This window comes from Ciconia boyciana, chromosome 5 (assembly GCF_034638445.1).
Source record: "Ciconia boyciana chromosome 5, ASM3463844v1, whole genome shotgun sequence".
NCBI lineage: Eukaryota > Metazoa > Chordata > Aves > Ciconiiformes > Ciconiidae > Ciconia > Ciconia boyciana.
In genome coordinates, this window is record NC_132938.1 from 2,716,222 (window position 1) to 2,732,322 (window position 16,101).

The 16,101-nt window shown below is 41.7% G+C and overlaps 1 protein-coding gene across 2 annotated transcripts in view; it reads right to left on the bottom strand.

Annotated features, from left to right (window-relative positions):
• ATRN (attractin) overlaps positions 1 to 16,101 on the bottom strand; it is a 160,772-nt gene that overhangs the window by 112,363 nt on the left and 32,308 nt on the right. For both annotated transcript variants that reach the window (XM_072861201.1, XM_072861202.1), the window contains exons 2-3: positions 13,962 to 14,045; positions 9,896 to 10,009 (exon numbers count right to left, since the gene is read on the bottom strand). In XM_072861201.1, the coding sequence (XP_072717302.1) occupies positions 9,896 to 10,009; positions 13,962 to 14,045 (198 nt within the window). The remainder of the gene's footprint in view (positions 1 to 9,895; positions 10,010 to 13,961; positions 14,046 to 16,101) is intronic.

Here is a 16,101-nt window from a genome sequence, read left to right on the forward strand (position 1 = left end):
TAAAACTGCATTCTTCAGGGACCAGTTCATTAAGCCCTCTTGCTTGGCTTAATTACCTGCAATTCAGTGACCGTGTTACTGACCAAGGAGTGCAGACTAATTAGGATATTGAGGCTATCGAGAGCAGCATTACTGCTGCCCTCAACATGCACGACTTTGATCTACAAGAAGGAATGGCTGCAGGAAGGAATGCAAATAGAAAACCCTGAAGTAATCAACTTGGATCTTCTGAAAGATAAATGTATATTAAAAGTGTTTAACCTGAGTAAACCTGAAGCTGTCTAGAATTCCAGTTATTCTTACCAAAAACCTACTTTCCCTCCCTTATTATTCTGCCATGATTTAACCAGGACCCATTCCTAAAACAAGGTGGCACGTTTGAAAACAGAAATGAGTGGGTCCCAAAAGCATAAAACCTGCTGTACCAAGCCAAAGTAAAGGTCTGCGGAGCCCCGTATTTCCTCCTGACTACGGGCTACAGCAAATTGCTTGGGAAAGACTGTGACAAATATAGCAAGTACAGAGCATTTTGGCGATGTGTTATCCAGCTTCCAGAAACCCACAGTTAGGTGCTTTGACCTGGAGAACAGCACACTTAAATAAACCATTCATCCATGCTTCTGCCTACTTCCTTTCTGAATCATTTATACCCTTTACACCTGGAAAATCTGCAGCAGGGAGGTCGACAATTTAACTCTGCAATGGTAGAAAAAGGACTTCCTACGCTCGCCTTACATCTGCTGCCTGATCATCTACCGATGCCTCTTGGGCTTTTCCTCTATGAGAAATAAGTACAGTCACCCTTACTCACCATCTTCCTGCCATCCACTCTTTCCTAAAGTTCCATCCGACTCATCGCATCCACGTTTGTTGTCTTTTCTGTCCTACACGGCTGTCACGCTCACTATTCCCACCTCCTTCATTGCTTCAACACTTCTGGTCGCCTCTGGCTGTTTCTCTACACCCTTCCAGATTCTGCTAGATCCTCCAGCCTTTTAGTTTTCCAGGGGTGGTGGAGAGAAGGGAGGATGGTGGGCAAGACTATTTACAGTATTCAAGATTGGACACAGTACAGATTTATATAATCACCTGCCAAAATACCTGGAGTAAGCTGGAAAGGAGACTAAATGTCTCTTGAAAGGAGCAACTACTGCCTATTTCCTTAATGCACAAAATAGTTTGTATCTGAACGGGAATGTTTATTCTTCTTTTAACAGAAGCCTGACACCAACAAAACAAAGAAGTCAATTCCTCCCTCATACAAAAGACCTAAGAGGAAGCATAAATTTGAAGTCTATTGAATTTATTTTTTTGAAAGCCTTTATCTAAGCAAAGCGCATTGTCTACCACCACCTATTCATAGTCAGCTGTTATTTTCTTGCAGAGAACCATCTTTCCCCCAGCTTCAGTCCTATTTTCAAAGGCTGAGTTGAAGCTTTTTGACAAGCAGAGACTCCAAACCCCAGAGCGGAGCATGTCGGGCAGAGAACCCAAGGCAGCTCCGGCCGCTCTGGAGGCAGCGGCTCTCCTGGGAAAGCAGCCGAGCCTGGTTTCGTGCCCTGCGACTTCTGAATATCCGAGGGCACCATCGACTACAAAGCAACGATGAAAAGAATTTTTCCCCCTGAAAAGAACTTACTTTTCCTCTTTTCAGATCTGTTCAGAACAGAAAGCAAAGGCATTTGAAGACAGTTCCCTAGGACAGGGTAAATGAGTTTCTACACCCAAGGAAAACACTCACAGCTATCCACAGCAACCCATTCACATCGCCTGTAAAGCACTTTTTTGTGACCTGAATTTTTCTGTCCCTGCGATACAATACAATGGTGTGCTCGAAGAATAACACAGACCCCCAGCGATCCTTTCCAAAAGCTTTTGCTATAGCTGTTGGGGGTGTTTGCACCAAGAGTAACAGATGAACGTGTTACCTACGGCGGGGTAAATGTGAAAATTGTACAACAGCTCTTCCTGCGTAACAAGTCTTATCGTGGACAAAAAGATATCCTTCATTTTACCAACATGCTGTAAAAACGCAGTAACACGATCCCATGTTTTGGCTAAACAACTCCAGCACATTTGCAAATATGCAGCTCAATAAATATTTCCTTGTGAGAAAGCCAATTATTTTTTCTTCTTTCAGATCTCGAGGATACAGGATTAAAAGGCAAAATTCACTGCCTTTTTCTCCGTGTGTAACAGGTGCCTGTTTCAGTCTAAAATTTGAGACTTCTGATCTGAAGATGATCTCTCCCAGAAGACCATCTCCCAAAACATCAAAGAACAAAAAGTCTAATAAACTTCTCTTTGCTATTTGGTTCATAGTTTTCCTTTGTAATGCAAACTGTAGGACGGTACGTCTCCGCCGCAGGAAAACAGACATCTGAATATAATTCAGAGTAGGGCAAACTACAGCTCAGAGACAAGAGAAAATTCCTTTGTTCTGATTTATTCTTCTTCAGTCTTATTCTTGCAGCACTTACCACTGATATCACAGGGCAATCTAACTGGAAAGCCCTGGAGCGGGGAGAACAACGGCAAAGTACAGAGTGAATAGTGAGCGAAGACAAAATCCCCCCCAATAACCTTTCCTAATAAAAGGACTAGCACAGGACAATTATTTGTTTTCTCTTAGAAATCTCAATTTGGGATTTGTTTGGGAAGAAGGCAAGTACCTCTGTAGCAGATACTCTCACCACATCTCCTGCTTGCTCCTTTCTTTCCATCTTTTTCTGATGACTCGTATGTAAATATACGAAAGAGGGCATTATCCCACCCACACGCGTTTAAAACAGCCTGATGAAACTTAATAGATAGACTGTAATTTCGTTCAGAGAAAGCCATGAAGAGAACACAACACAACGGTAACGTTGAACAACCTTGAAAGGACGAATCTCGAAAACCGTGAATAAATTAGTGTGTGCACAGCATCGTTTTGAATAAACCAGCACAAACAGAATTTACATTATCTGCCATGAAAAAAAAAAATCCAATAGGCAGAATCAGAATTATAAAGGATTATGCAAAACTTCCTTTAAATTACAATCCAGAATCTCTCAGAGATTCGACTCTGGCCAAGATTAGCCTATTTCACAATGTACCGCTTCTTATTTCTCTTTATAAGGTTTCAAAACATTTTGCAATCATCACTACTCCAAAGCAAACAAGTACTCCTACTCAGCTAAGCTGTCCAATGACACTATTTCTTCGGTGTTGAAAGGCAAACCTCTGTTTTGCCCTGAAACAACTTCTGTTTTCTGTGCACTGGATTTGTAGAGTCAGTGGCAGAGTGAAAAACAATATCCAGGAGACTCGACTTCTCTATCGCCCTGCGCACGCCGCCTGCCTTCCTCTCTCCCCTGCACCATAGAAAAATGGGAATTATTTAAAACAAAGGGAATCTCCTCTATTACTTTTCCTTGATTTGCTATGCAAGCATCACGGTGATGGTGTATTCATCGTTTTCTCCTGAGACACAACCTGCCAGCGTGGCAGAGATCAAAAGCGTAGAAGAGGCACTGAGCAGAAAATAGTCAAAAAAGGAAGACGATGGGAGCCACGAAAGGAAAGGGAGAAAACAGAGAGCACAGATCACAGCGAACTGAAAGAATAAAGGTGATACCAAAACATTGGTAGTAGATTAGATTCTCAATCTATTGAAATGCAATGAGAAACCGTCCTCTACTCCTAATTTTTAAATACTTTGACCCATCTGGACACAGATGTATACAAAATGACACCGTTTCTCCCTTATTAAAAAACAGTCCGTGCACATCACCATACTCACAAGGGTAAAAATAAACAAAAAAAATAAACAAAATGAAAATAGAAATTACAAGAGACTACAATGCCAAAAAAAATACAAAAGGAGGGGTGAAAATAAGGAGACATCTCAAATTTATTTTCTTAAAGGAAAAACTAAGATTCTTGTGCAGCAAGATGACTCCCAAACACAGACTTATAAGGAAACAAAGCAATTACAATGACACTTATAAAAATAAAAAAAAAAGACTCATTATTGAGAGCTGGCAACACCCCAAAGTATAATTATTCTTGGAACCATCTTCCCTCGTTGCACTAGAGACAGACCCAGCCACTGCAGCACCAGCGCAGGGCAAGCCTGCCTGCCCGCAGACCCCCCGGATCAAGGGGGTTTGCCCCAAAAACCTCTTCAGTTCTTCCATGCTGCTCTTCCTGCCGGAGCCAGCAGAACAAGGACAAACCATAAACATATTAAAATGTGTCTGATGAGCCATTCAGTAATTTTTAATGATTAAAAGACGTTTGGATGAGGTGCTTAGGGACACGGTATAGTGGTGGACACGGTAGTGTTCGGTTTACGGTTGGACTTGATGATCTCAAAGGTCTTTTCCAACCTACACGATTCTGTGATTCTGTGAGCGTGACTGTAAAAGCTGTATTTCAAGAGAACGTGGACTGAAAAGCAAGGCATAACACCTTTTTTGCCATTACAGTGAAGAACTTTAAACGTTAAAAAATTATTTTAGCATCTAGCCCTGGAGAGACAGCCCAGGCTATCGGCCATGGTGCAAATGCCTTTCCCTTTTTGAAAACCTAAAGTCTGTTGGCCTGTTTAATACCTGTGAAGCTCAGTACAGGATATTTGAATTAATGAAAAAAAAAAAAAAAAGATCAACATCTTACTCTTCAGTCCATCAGAAACAGTTTAAGAGAAAAGAACTGAGAAAGTGAAGAACTGAAGAAACTTTCTGCTCTGAACTTCTGTTACAGGCCTCCATTTAACTCAGAGGATTTATCCTTTCAAAACTCTAAAATAGAAACTCTCTTTGTCCATCTTGTCAAATTGATTTGATGTTTTTGGAGGGGATTACAGGTTTAGTGAAAAAAAGCAATTTTGATACAACACATTTTGCATTTCTCTAAGAAATCTGACTTTCTACCACAAAGTCATTTTCATTAATCAATTCTCACGCATTCAAAGCATCAGTTGGCTCACTGGCAGGCTCATGAGTAAACATAAGCAAGGGAACATCATTCAGCAGGTACATTTCTAGCAAAATCCCAAATACATTTGCTCCTCACCTTATACTGATTTTTATCTTTTTAAAAATCAATACTCTAAAAGTTATCCTGGATCCAAAGAAAACAAATTGAGCAAAATAATAAATATTTAGTCAACAGGCTGATAGAACAAAAAGTCAACCGGCCTGCTTCATGAACTGAGTGTGCACATGATGACTGTATTGCAACACAGTCCAGCACGGGGTCGTAATATAATATATCCCCTATCTCAGGACACAGAATAAAAACTGATTTGGGAGGTGATGGTTGATTATATGCCAAGTGCCAGCTCCATCAGAGGAGGGCGAGAACATCGATAGGCAAAAACCTGGTTACACACATAAGCGAAGGTCACCCAACGCATGCTTTGAAGCAAGCAGAGCAATAGAACTTAAGCATTAAACAGTCCCTTCGTCTTCTTTCATAGAATCACAGAATGGTTTGGGTTGGAAGGGACCTTTAAAGGTCATCTCGTCCAACCCCCCTGCAATGAGCAGGGACATCTTCAACCAGATCAGGTTGCTCAGAGCCCTGGCCAACCTGACCTTGAATGCTTCCAGGGATGGGGCATCTACCACCTCTCTGGGCAACCTCTACATAGAGCACTTAGGCCCGCAGTTCGTTCTCTGCCTGTATGTGCCAGAGGCAAGGACCACTTCTTCCTATAAGTCTGTATAACATCAGCTCTAAGTTGATTAGCTCCTCTGGATACTCTCATAACACAAATAGTACCGGCTCAACATGGTTTGTACCTTTCCCAGTGTAATTAATCCTCATTAGCAATCCCCCTGCTGTTATCAGCTGATCATTTGCCCTAAGCAATGTAAGACAAGTCGATGGCGAGGGGTAAGCAGGGTTTGCAGGTTAGTTCAGGAAAGGCACTGAGGACAAAGGAGAAGCAAGAGAGCGCCTTTGCGTGTGCCCACGGCAGCAACGTGGGTTACGACTTCTGGCAAAGAATTGAGGGAATAGAAGGAAAAAAATAGAAGGGGGACAACCCTATGATGTACGAGGAGAGGCGGAAGGAGTGAGGTTTGTTTAGCCTGGAGGAGAGATGGCTGAAGATGGGGAGAAATCTAATTGCTGCCTTCGACTACCTGAGGAGAGATTACGGGGGGAGAGCACCAGACACATTCACAGAAAAAGGACATGAAGCAACAGACACAAGCTGCAGCAAAGGAAGTTCTACTAGATATTAGTGTAAGTTTTTTTTTTAATTTTTTTTTTTTTTTTTAACCATGAGGGTAGTCAAATGCTGGACCACTGGCCCAGAGGATCAATGAGATCTCCATGCTTAAGAGAAATTCACAACTTGACTGGACAAGGTCTTGAGCAAGGGCCTGATCCCGCTCTGAAGCTGGCCTTGCTTTGAGTGAGGGATCAGATCAGGGTCCCTTCCAACCCAACTCACCCCACGTTCTGTGCCTAGACTCAGATGTGGGTGTACAAGTGCCATATTCACCTGCAAGTAACGAAAGGAAGGTGAGCTGCTCCTGTTTGCTGAGGGTACGAGAGCTCACGTGGAGGCACCGCGGAGCAGCCAGCTCAGCAAGTGACCGTGGGGCAGCCGCTGCCATCTGTCACCATGACCATCCATCTGGCACCTGATAGCAACCGGGGGGCACTTCTGAGCGGTCTCACCCCCAGCGCCAAGTGCAGAGCCACGGCCAAAGGTCTTGCAAAACAACGACTGTTCTTGAAGAGGAAAACACCCCCCTGCCAACCAGCGCAAAATGAAAATAAAGGTGCAAAAGCAGCCCCAGTAAATGTTTAACATGGAGTAAAGTTTAAAAACACAACCAACACAGTTCACGGATAATGAGTGTAGTTTATCTGCTTCAGATTTCTTCATTCTGTGCAGACAAGCATGCTGGATTTCTGTTTCCTCCACATTCTTTTATAGCATTTTTGAAGCAGCACATTTATACAGTCTCGTGTTGCCTATGATCACAAATATAAACCAGCAATGGTATTTTTAACCCCGCTTAATAGAAAAAAAGCTTAATGTACAGGACCACACGGCCCTGGGGGCACTCAGACGACGAGAAGTTTAGTAAATAGTTTATGCAGACACTTGCACTGTGTAAATATTTGCATAATGCAAACATTTATCACAGTTAAAAATTGATAAAACCAATTTAAATTTTCTCCATAGTGCAGTGCTGGAGGTTTCCAAGATCATTTGATTATATTCAGGGTAAATACCATATTGTGAACAAACATAAGCGAGCATCAGAAGGTCAAGAAAACAAGATCAGAGCAGTGAAGGAAGTGAGGGCTCAGGCAACTGCTGTAAAAAGCCAGGGAGGTAACAAAAACTGAGCTTTAAAGAGGGAGGAATTTACTGTGTTTATCAACAAACTCTGAAACAGTGTCCAACTGTACAAAGTTCAATGTTGCAAATCCCCTGGCACGGTGTAAAAATAGCGAAGAGTGAAATATGGTTATGGTTAATATTAAAATTTAACATAAGCCAAGAAAAGAGATAAAATATGAACACTGCTCTTGAAAAATTCTAGTGCATTTATTTTTGTAACAGAGAAATGTATTTTTCAACAGATGCTTTTTTGCATTTCATCAAAATCAGAAGCATCTGCTATTTCCTGAATTTGGTTTACTGAACAACACAGCTCACTACTAATGAAGATGAAATTCAAACGTCATCTAAAGAAGCAATTAAAAAAATAATTGAATTTTTTTCCTACCTCAGAAATGTTATTGTATTAAGCTCACTCTTGCTTGTCCTAAGGCACAGACTTTCTAGTGATTTACAGATGATTTTAAAGTCTGAACCATAATTGTTAATGCTGTGAACTACTTATAACCTCAATTTAAAAAGCCTATTAATTTTTGGAAAACACACAAGAAACTGCAGGCACAAATCATGATCATTTCACCTTTTCGACAGCATATTAAAAATTAGCTCTATTAGAGCAAAATGACTATGACTCAAGATGACATTTCTTCCTCTTCCTGCATATCAATCCAGTGCGTGATACCAGGAGAGTGCTTCCAGGTTGCACTTCCAGGTTTTTCATAGAATCATAGAATGGTTTGGGTTGAAGGGACCTTAAAGATCATCTCATCCAAACCCCCTGCCATGGGCAGGGACATCTTCCACCAGATCAGGTTGCTCAGAGCCCCGTCCAACCTGGCCTTGAATGTTTCCAGGGATGGGGCATCTACCACCTCTCTGGGCAACCTGTTCCAGTGCCTCACCACCCTGAGAGTGAAGAATTTCTTCCTTATATCTAATCTAAATCTCCCCTCTTTCAGTTTAAAGCCATTCCCCCTTGTCCTATATCACTATGTGCCCTTGAAAAAGTCCCTCTCCAGCTTTCCTGTAGGCCCCTTCAGATACTGGAAGGCTCCTTTAAGGTCTCCCCAGAGCCGTCTCTTCTCCAGGCTGAACAACCCCAACTCTCTCAGCCTGTCCTCACAGCAGAGGTGTTCCAGCCCTCTGACCATCTTCGTGTCCCTCCTCTGGACCCGCTCCAACAGCTCCATGTCTTTCCTGTGCTGAGGACCCCAGATCTGGACGCAGCACTGCAGGGGGGGTCTCACCAGAGCGGAGCAGAGGGACAGAATCCCCTCCCTCGCCCTGCTGGCCACACTGCTTTGGATGCAGCCCAGGATATGGTTGGCTTTCTGGGCTGCGAGCACACATTGCCGGCTCGTCTTGAGCTTCTCACCAACCAACACCCCCAAGTCCTTCTCCTCAAGGCTGTTTTTAGAAGAGAGAAGGTTTCTTCTTCAGATGCAGTGAGAATAACATAACAATTCATTTGTGTGTCCTGTTTTAACCTCAGGTTAGTTTGAAGGTTTACAGGAAGCATTCTTTCACTACGAAACAACTCTGCATTTTCAGTTAAAGACCAAAAAAAATACGTGGTGTTTTTAATTTTTATCAACTTTTTGTTCCTATGCTGATCTTCTCTCACAGGCATTACAAGGATTTTTCAGAACAAACACGAAGTATTTTTAGAACTTCATTTCACAAATGAAAGGAAGCACAACAGAAAGTTAATTCTGGAATTAGTTAATCAGCCACTTGGAACAAGCGGAGTCCAAAGGGAACCATTAATTTTTCCATACACAACTTGGAACTATTTTTCTAACTTCAGCTAAAAGAATAGAAAACATAAGGTGGTGCTTGTCACTGCAAGACTAAAGTACATAAATGCACAAGTTATATTTAGGTCTCTTCGTGAAATGTCGACTGTTAACCAGCATCCACAAACTGGTCTCTCACCACAGACAGATGAGCCAAATACCAGTCATCCATCAGAAGAACAGATATTTTTACACACGTTTTTACAAGGTTGTCTGACCCATCGTTGTTGTTTCTGAATATGTTCCAAAGAGTAAAAATTAAAAGTTTAAGGTACATTAGGATGTACATAGTTCTATGAGACCTATATGTCTGCAATGTTGATCAATTGGCTTTTGCCTTCTGTCAGCATTGACATACTATGAGTTAAAGTTATGTTCAAACCTGATAAATGGGGCAGTTTTCTACTTTAGAAGGAGCCTGCATACCAAATCATCTCAAGCTCAACCAGATGACAATAATTTTTTGTCTCTCAAATAATCAGGATTTGGAAATGAAAACATAATACTTACATGCTGCAGTGTAGTAACATGATTTGTTCATTGTAAAAGCAAACACAACTCCTTAATTGTTTATGCTGACAATGACTGCACAAAAGGACACTTGCTATATGTGCTGTATTTGCAGTATTACATATTTAGATTACTAGAACATATTTATACTGCTAGAAGCCACATTTGATTCAGGCTCCAAGTTAAAGAAACATCATTGCATACAGTTAGAGTCTTACCAAGGGGAACTTACCTAAAAGCTGCCAGTAAGGGAGCGTAAATTGAATCTCCATCATACACATACAAGTGGTCCCAACTGCACTCTGTGGCAAAGTGATTGAATCGAAGCCTGAGGATTGTGTTTGGCCTGTAAAAAAAAATAGTAATAAAGAAAAGATTTGTAATTAGCCACTCGACACACATGGCAGAGTCCCTCCAACAAACTCCTCCGGTGTGAAGCTCCTCTCTAAACAAGACTGAGGGACTTAGTGTAACTGTAGATGCATCAAACATTCTGTGGCTTTCTTTTTTGGTGTGCACACTCCCCTGGTATTAAGCAACAGCTTCTTTATGGTCAGAAAAACTGTGTCCTTAAGCCTTTCCCCACCACCAACGGCAGAAATTGAAGAGCAGGCACTGCCAGCCCTCTGCTCTTTACCAGTACTGACTCTACTAATGGCAGGGCTTTGCAGGGGTAAGCATGGAAAATCTACATGGACAATATATTCACGTGTAGCTGTGGCACTTAGGGACATGGTTTAGTGGTGGACTTGGCAGTGTTAGGTTTACCATTGGACTCGATGATCTTAAAGGTCTTTTTCAACCTAAATGATTCTATGATTCTATGAAGAATCACAGCCACCAGAGAACTAACCAGAGCTATTTTTCTTGTTCAAGGGATTTTCTGCAGATTGATATGATTACAACGGCCTGAGATTATTTACTTGCCCAGAAGCTGGCAGAAATCCTTCTTCTATGACTTTATGACTTGTGCAATACTGCAGGATGGCCCTCCTGAGGGAAGCCCCTCCAAATTGGAAATTGGAAATATGCCTCAGTGGATGCTAACTAAGGAAATTCTCAGTCTTGCTCACCACCTTCTGGGAGCTGGAGAAAATAGGTCAAGAGAATGCAGAGAAGACCCATCCTCTACAGGATGGGAGGCCCTTTTGCCAAAAGGTCGGTCTTCGGTTATTACCTGGACTGTCAAGATGCAGCAACCACTCACTGCCCCTCATTCCTTACAAATGCTAACCAGGTTGCTTGACTTCTGGAGATGCGTCACAAAAAATACTGGGACCAGTTGAGAATGAACAAGCTGGAAGTCCTGGAAGAGACTTGCTGCCTTCCACCTGAATGCAGTGGGCCCCACACACCCCAACGTTAACACCACCAGTCAAGAAGAGTCTACTCTGTTGACTTACTAAGTCAGGAGAAGACCATCAAGGGGCCTGATCTTCCAAGATGTATCAGCAGGAAAAAGGTTTTATTTAGCTGATGTGGGGATGGAAACAGTAGTTCAGACACCAAAACACAGCAGCATTTCTTTCACTCCATACACAAAAGATGCCCACTAAGCCATAAGCAAGTAACGTACATTTAGACACCATTAGTTTCATGGCTAAAATGCAAAGATACACCTAAAGAGAATCACACAGAAGCCACAGCAGATATTTAATTTAGGGCTCAACTCAAGGAGGGTGAAAACACCACTAAGATTGTGCTTGGACCCTGAAATAAAAAGAGAGTGAATCTATAGCAGCACTGCTTTTTCCTGCCCACAGCTGTAGCTGTTGAAAGGGTAAATGCAAGTGATTAGGATCTCTTCAACAGCATTGCCCTTGGGTTCAGATGAAATCCTTGTTCATCCTAATCAAATAAATTAATAACATGTCAGCTTGCCATAGAGTCCTTCCTTCCCACAGAAAGGGAATTCTTTAGGGAGTTATTCTGCAAAAGAATTATTTTTTGGTAGGCACAATGATCTACTCCAGGCCTTTGGAAAAAGAGCAGCAGGTGTAACTCAAGGATAATGTCTTGCTTAAAGAGAAGGCACAAAGAGTACTCATCATTTCAAAACTGAGCAGCCTATGAAATTGTAGGGGGTTTGCTTCTATTTTAACGGTCTGACAGCTGTAGAGCAGAAAGAAATACTTAATCAATAAAAGCTTTAGACCAAGACCAAAAAGAAAGAGATTATCTTTGCTACAGCTAACAACTCATTAACAGGCAGCACTCATTTGCAGAATCGCAAGGCACATGGCTACAGGTTCTGCCTCAGATGGGATCCGCAGGCTGGCTGGATCTCATCTGCCTCTTCTCATGCTCCTGGGGAAAAATGAAAAGGACACCCCCGGGATGAGGACACAGCACAGACACCAGCCAAGAAGAGTCAGGAACCGTGCAAAAAGGAAATGAGTACAGTAAGGAACACATAGCTTATTTTACATCTGAATTTATCTAGCATCCTCAATTGCACATTCGGATTGTACCTTTACTTGCTAACCTCAAAAGCCCTCCACATACCGGTATGCTAGCAATGAGGTGAGGGCACACAGCAGAATTTAACAGCTTTGCAGACGCTGTTTTCCAACTCCAGATCTCTCTGAGAATTTCACACTTGGCAGAGAGCTTGGGCTATTTTCACAAGGGTGCATATTTCAGCTGTTTTAATCAGTGTGATTATCTCCTTTCTGTTTACCACCATCCTCTGACAGCAGGGTACAATCAATCAGAAGCAGGAAAAGGACAGCGAGTTAAATGCCTGGCTACAAAAGAAGGAGGAACATTTTTGTACATGTCTTTACAGCAAGTAAGATCTCACTTCAGACCTCATGAAATTATCATTTCCTAGGAAACCTCTCCATACTAGCAAACAAAGGCTGAAGTAGCAGTTATGGTGACATTATCGGGGACCCATGAGCAGCACTTCACTTCTGATAAAAATATGAGTCACATTATGCTTTAGAAAAAGACGTTATGAGGGTTAAGCTTGCTGTACTGGAATTGCTGAGGCTGGTTTGTCTGTAATAACATTCTTGGAAAATATTTTTTAATTATTTGTAATTCCAAACTGTCTGCAGTTGTATTTTTATTACCTACAAAAATTAAGAGCTGTTGCCACTTATAGCATCTAACTTTTGATCTTAACCACATTAAAGAACTGGGCTCCTTATATAGTTAATAGCGAGTGGTAGGTTCCCAATTTCAGTGTTCTGGATGGCTCTCTGGAACAGCTTAGCCCTCACCTTTGAGTATCTTGGGAGCTTAAGCATTTAACTTACTCATCCAAAATAAACGTCTGAAGTAGGTGAAGTGAATACCAATCCCCCCCCACCCATCAGACCTCCCATACATAGAGAGAAGACTAAGGAAAAGTGTACTCTGGGCTTTTAGTAAGTTCTGATCCTCCAAGATGCCAAGAGACCTCAGCTTACGGGCGTTCAAATGCAAGTTCATGCTCTCACATGACTTGTTCCAATTCACAAACCTCTCTACTTACAGATTCAGGGAACAGCATGGAATGTGGCTTAACGCAGAGCTGTTAACACACAGTGTCATAACTGACCGTGCAAAGTTTTAGAGACTAAACAAATTGATTTTACAGCCCTGGCGTCAGCTTGGTACTATGAAAAATATATTTCAACAAGTCAGATGCTCTGAACTGCTGCACCATCAATCAGATGACAGTCAGAGGATATTCACTAAATACGCTACTCCTAAAAATCTCTGCAAGAAGTCACCATAAGCAATATAAGGATCAGATACAGGAACGGTAGGGAAATGAGGGCAAGAGCTCTGAAGGACTTCTTGCAGTTTAGAAAACCTTTGCAAAAAAGGTCAATGGTCCCTCTGAAGTGGATCCACTCATGGCCTAGTGAGTAAATAAGCATCTGAAGTGCATAATTACAGAAACTGATTCTTCACGAATAAGAGCTTTAATAGAGTTTGCTCTATTTTTTTTCATACTGCCAAAAAGTCCCATACGTAGTTAATCCCAATATCTGAATGGCCCACTACGATAACAGTTAAATAATTCATAATTCTTTATTTATTTATACAAATGCATTTATTTTCATTTTCCATGTGCGGTTTCAACGCGAAGGGTATTTTACACAGGAAACCTCTAATTCAGAAGTCAGTTTGGAGGGCTCAGTTGCACAAAGAAACATATTTACCAAGAATAACTAAGTGCTGCCCTATCTGGTTTTAAGTATAGCAAAAAAGAATCATGAGATCTAAAAATACTCAATGCAGATAAACCTCACCTAAAAGTCACAATAAGCAACACTAGAGCCCAAGATGCTTACTACGCTCACCTTCCTTCAATGAGCCAGGTGCATTTGGTTTTGTATTTGTAATTTCCGGGCCCATCTGTGACGTACCCTGAAGGTCCAGTGAGTCTGTAAATAAAAAACAAAGACAAGCATTAGTCTCCAATGGTATTAAACACTCATAAAGGATTTCCTAAGTTTAGAAGATCCATCATTAGATTTTTATTTACTTAAGAGCCACTATCAACAAACCAACAACAACGCAACACAAATTGGGCAATTGGGATTCTCCCGTTAAACTCTCTGTACGTGCTTTCTGATGATTGTCCTGAGAGAACCACAGTTAAGAGCGATGCTTTCTCTATCAGATTGATGGTATTGTTTCAAATCACCACCCTAGGCAAAAAAAACAGACAGACCTTCCTCCACAAACAAAGACTAATACACAGACTAATAGCACGCAGCCAGCAAAAGGAATTCCCTAACACAAAAGCTAAAGTTATTCCTAAACTATTTATTTATACAAACTACACCATTCTTGCAAGAAGTTCAGATGAAGTCCAGGGTGCAACCTCTCACCCACTCTGTATTTGACTCTTCACAAAGTCCTTGACGACTTCCTGAACGGAGGACTGATCCCCATAACCCTCTAGTATAAAATAAGACCTTAATTCCTCATGCATCAAGAGCTGCATAACTCAGGATAATGTCAGAGCATGGCTGTCCCAGGCACCCCCCACCTTCGGTAGCATGTTCCCATCCCCACGTCATCCCATATTAAGTGATCGATGTCAAAGAGTGGTCCCCACTGCTGGGACGGTGCCAGGACTACCCCACGAACATCCCTTCCCCTCTGCACCTGTAATAGGAGGTGACAACTTGACAGCAGCAAAAAACTCTGGAAAAGGATGTAAAAGCAAAAAGTACAGTTGGAATCATTCATCCCAAGACACTCAATGAACGCCAGTACTTAAAACCATTAAAAATTCAAGATGCCACTGAAAAAGAGAAGAGAACAAAGCCAGCAAAGGACTCATTTTTGTCAACATCTGCAAAACGTTGTACAGTGCAAATTCTAGATAACTGCATTTGTCTAGACACTGCTTGCAGGGATGTCCAAACAAACAGCAGCAAACCCAGTCCGGAGCTCAGAAGGGTGTTGTGATAAAAAGTTCACGACATATTTCAGGACTACGCTTAATCCTTTGTTGTGGTACAAAGGAAATTGAAATTTGTGCTCATTACTTGTAATGCTCATTACTTGTAATGGGCATGAATACAGGCACTGGAAAGAGTGAGCAAAGCCGTGCAAAACCTGCTTTCACATTTCCGTTACTCCTACTTGAAATGTGACAACCAAACATATACACACTGTAAGACAAAATGAACGTAGCAATCCACTGGCTGCAGCTGTAACTTCTCCTTTCCATGGATTTTAACAGGGTATGTTTTCTCCAAAGACCATGGACAGCAGAGAAGACAATCACACTTCATCAAGGCTGAGGGAGATGGATCTAGCAGGAGTTTGGGGCAGCAGATCTGATAGATCACTTGGGCTCCCAAAAACCAGGCACTGAGATTCTGCATCTTCTGCTTTAGCACAGAGGCCGGTAGGACCACGTGTGGGCAGAAGACAAAACCAAGAGCCAGGCTGTTCGGATACACGCTCCCATCATATGCATTAGTCAAAATATTCCAGATTGGTTTTAACAAATAGCTGAAGTATAGCAGAAACAGTTGAAAATAAATTACCAGGGAAGGATGACAGCAAATGGAAGCAGTTATCTGAAGATGCCCAAACCCCACGTTCTGGCAGAGCATATACTGGCACCTGAAGCAGGATTCCTGCCTAGGGAGGTTATAAACTCCATCGTCAGCACATGGCTGGAGCAAACCACAGCCTTCTGGCAAAATTAAATCATCCTACTTAAAACACAGTTTCAGTAAAACAAAAACACTCTGCAAAATCAAATTTGGCAGAAAAGAGAAGGAAGCAAGATCAGAAGTTCCCAAAACCGGTATCTTGGAATCTTTTACTGTGTCTTTTCCTAGTGATCTGTTAATGTTATCATCTAATCTTTGTTAAATATTTTGACTGAAGCAAAATGGCTTTCCAGAATCTTTTCCATAGAGAACTTTTAAGGTTCATCTCTGATCCAAATTAAAAAGGCAAAACCCACAGATT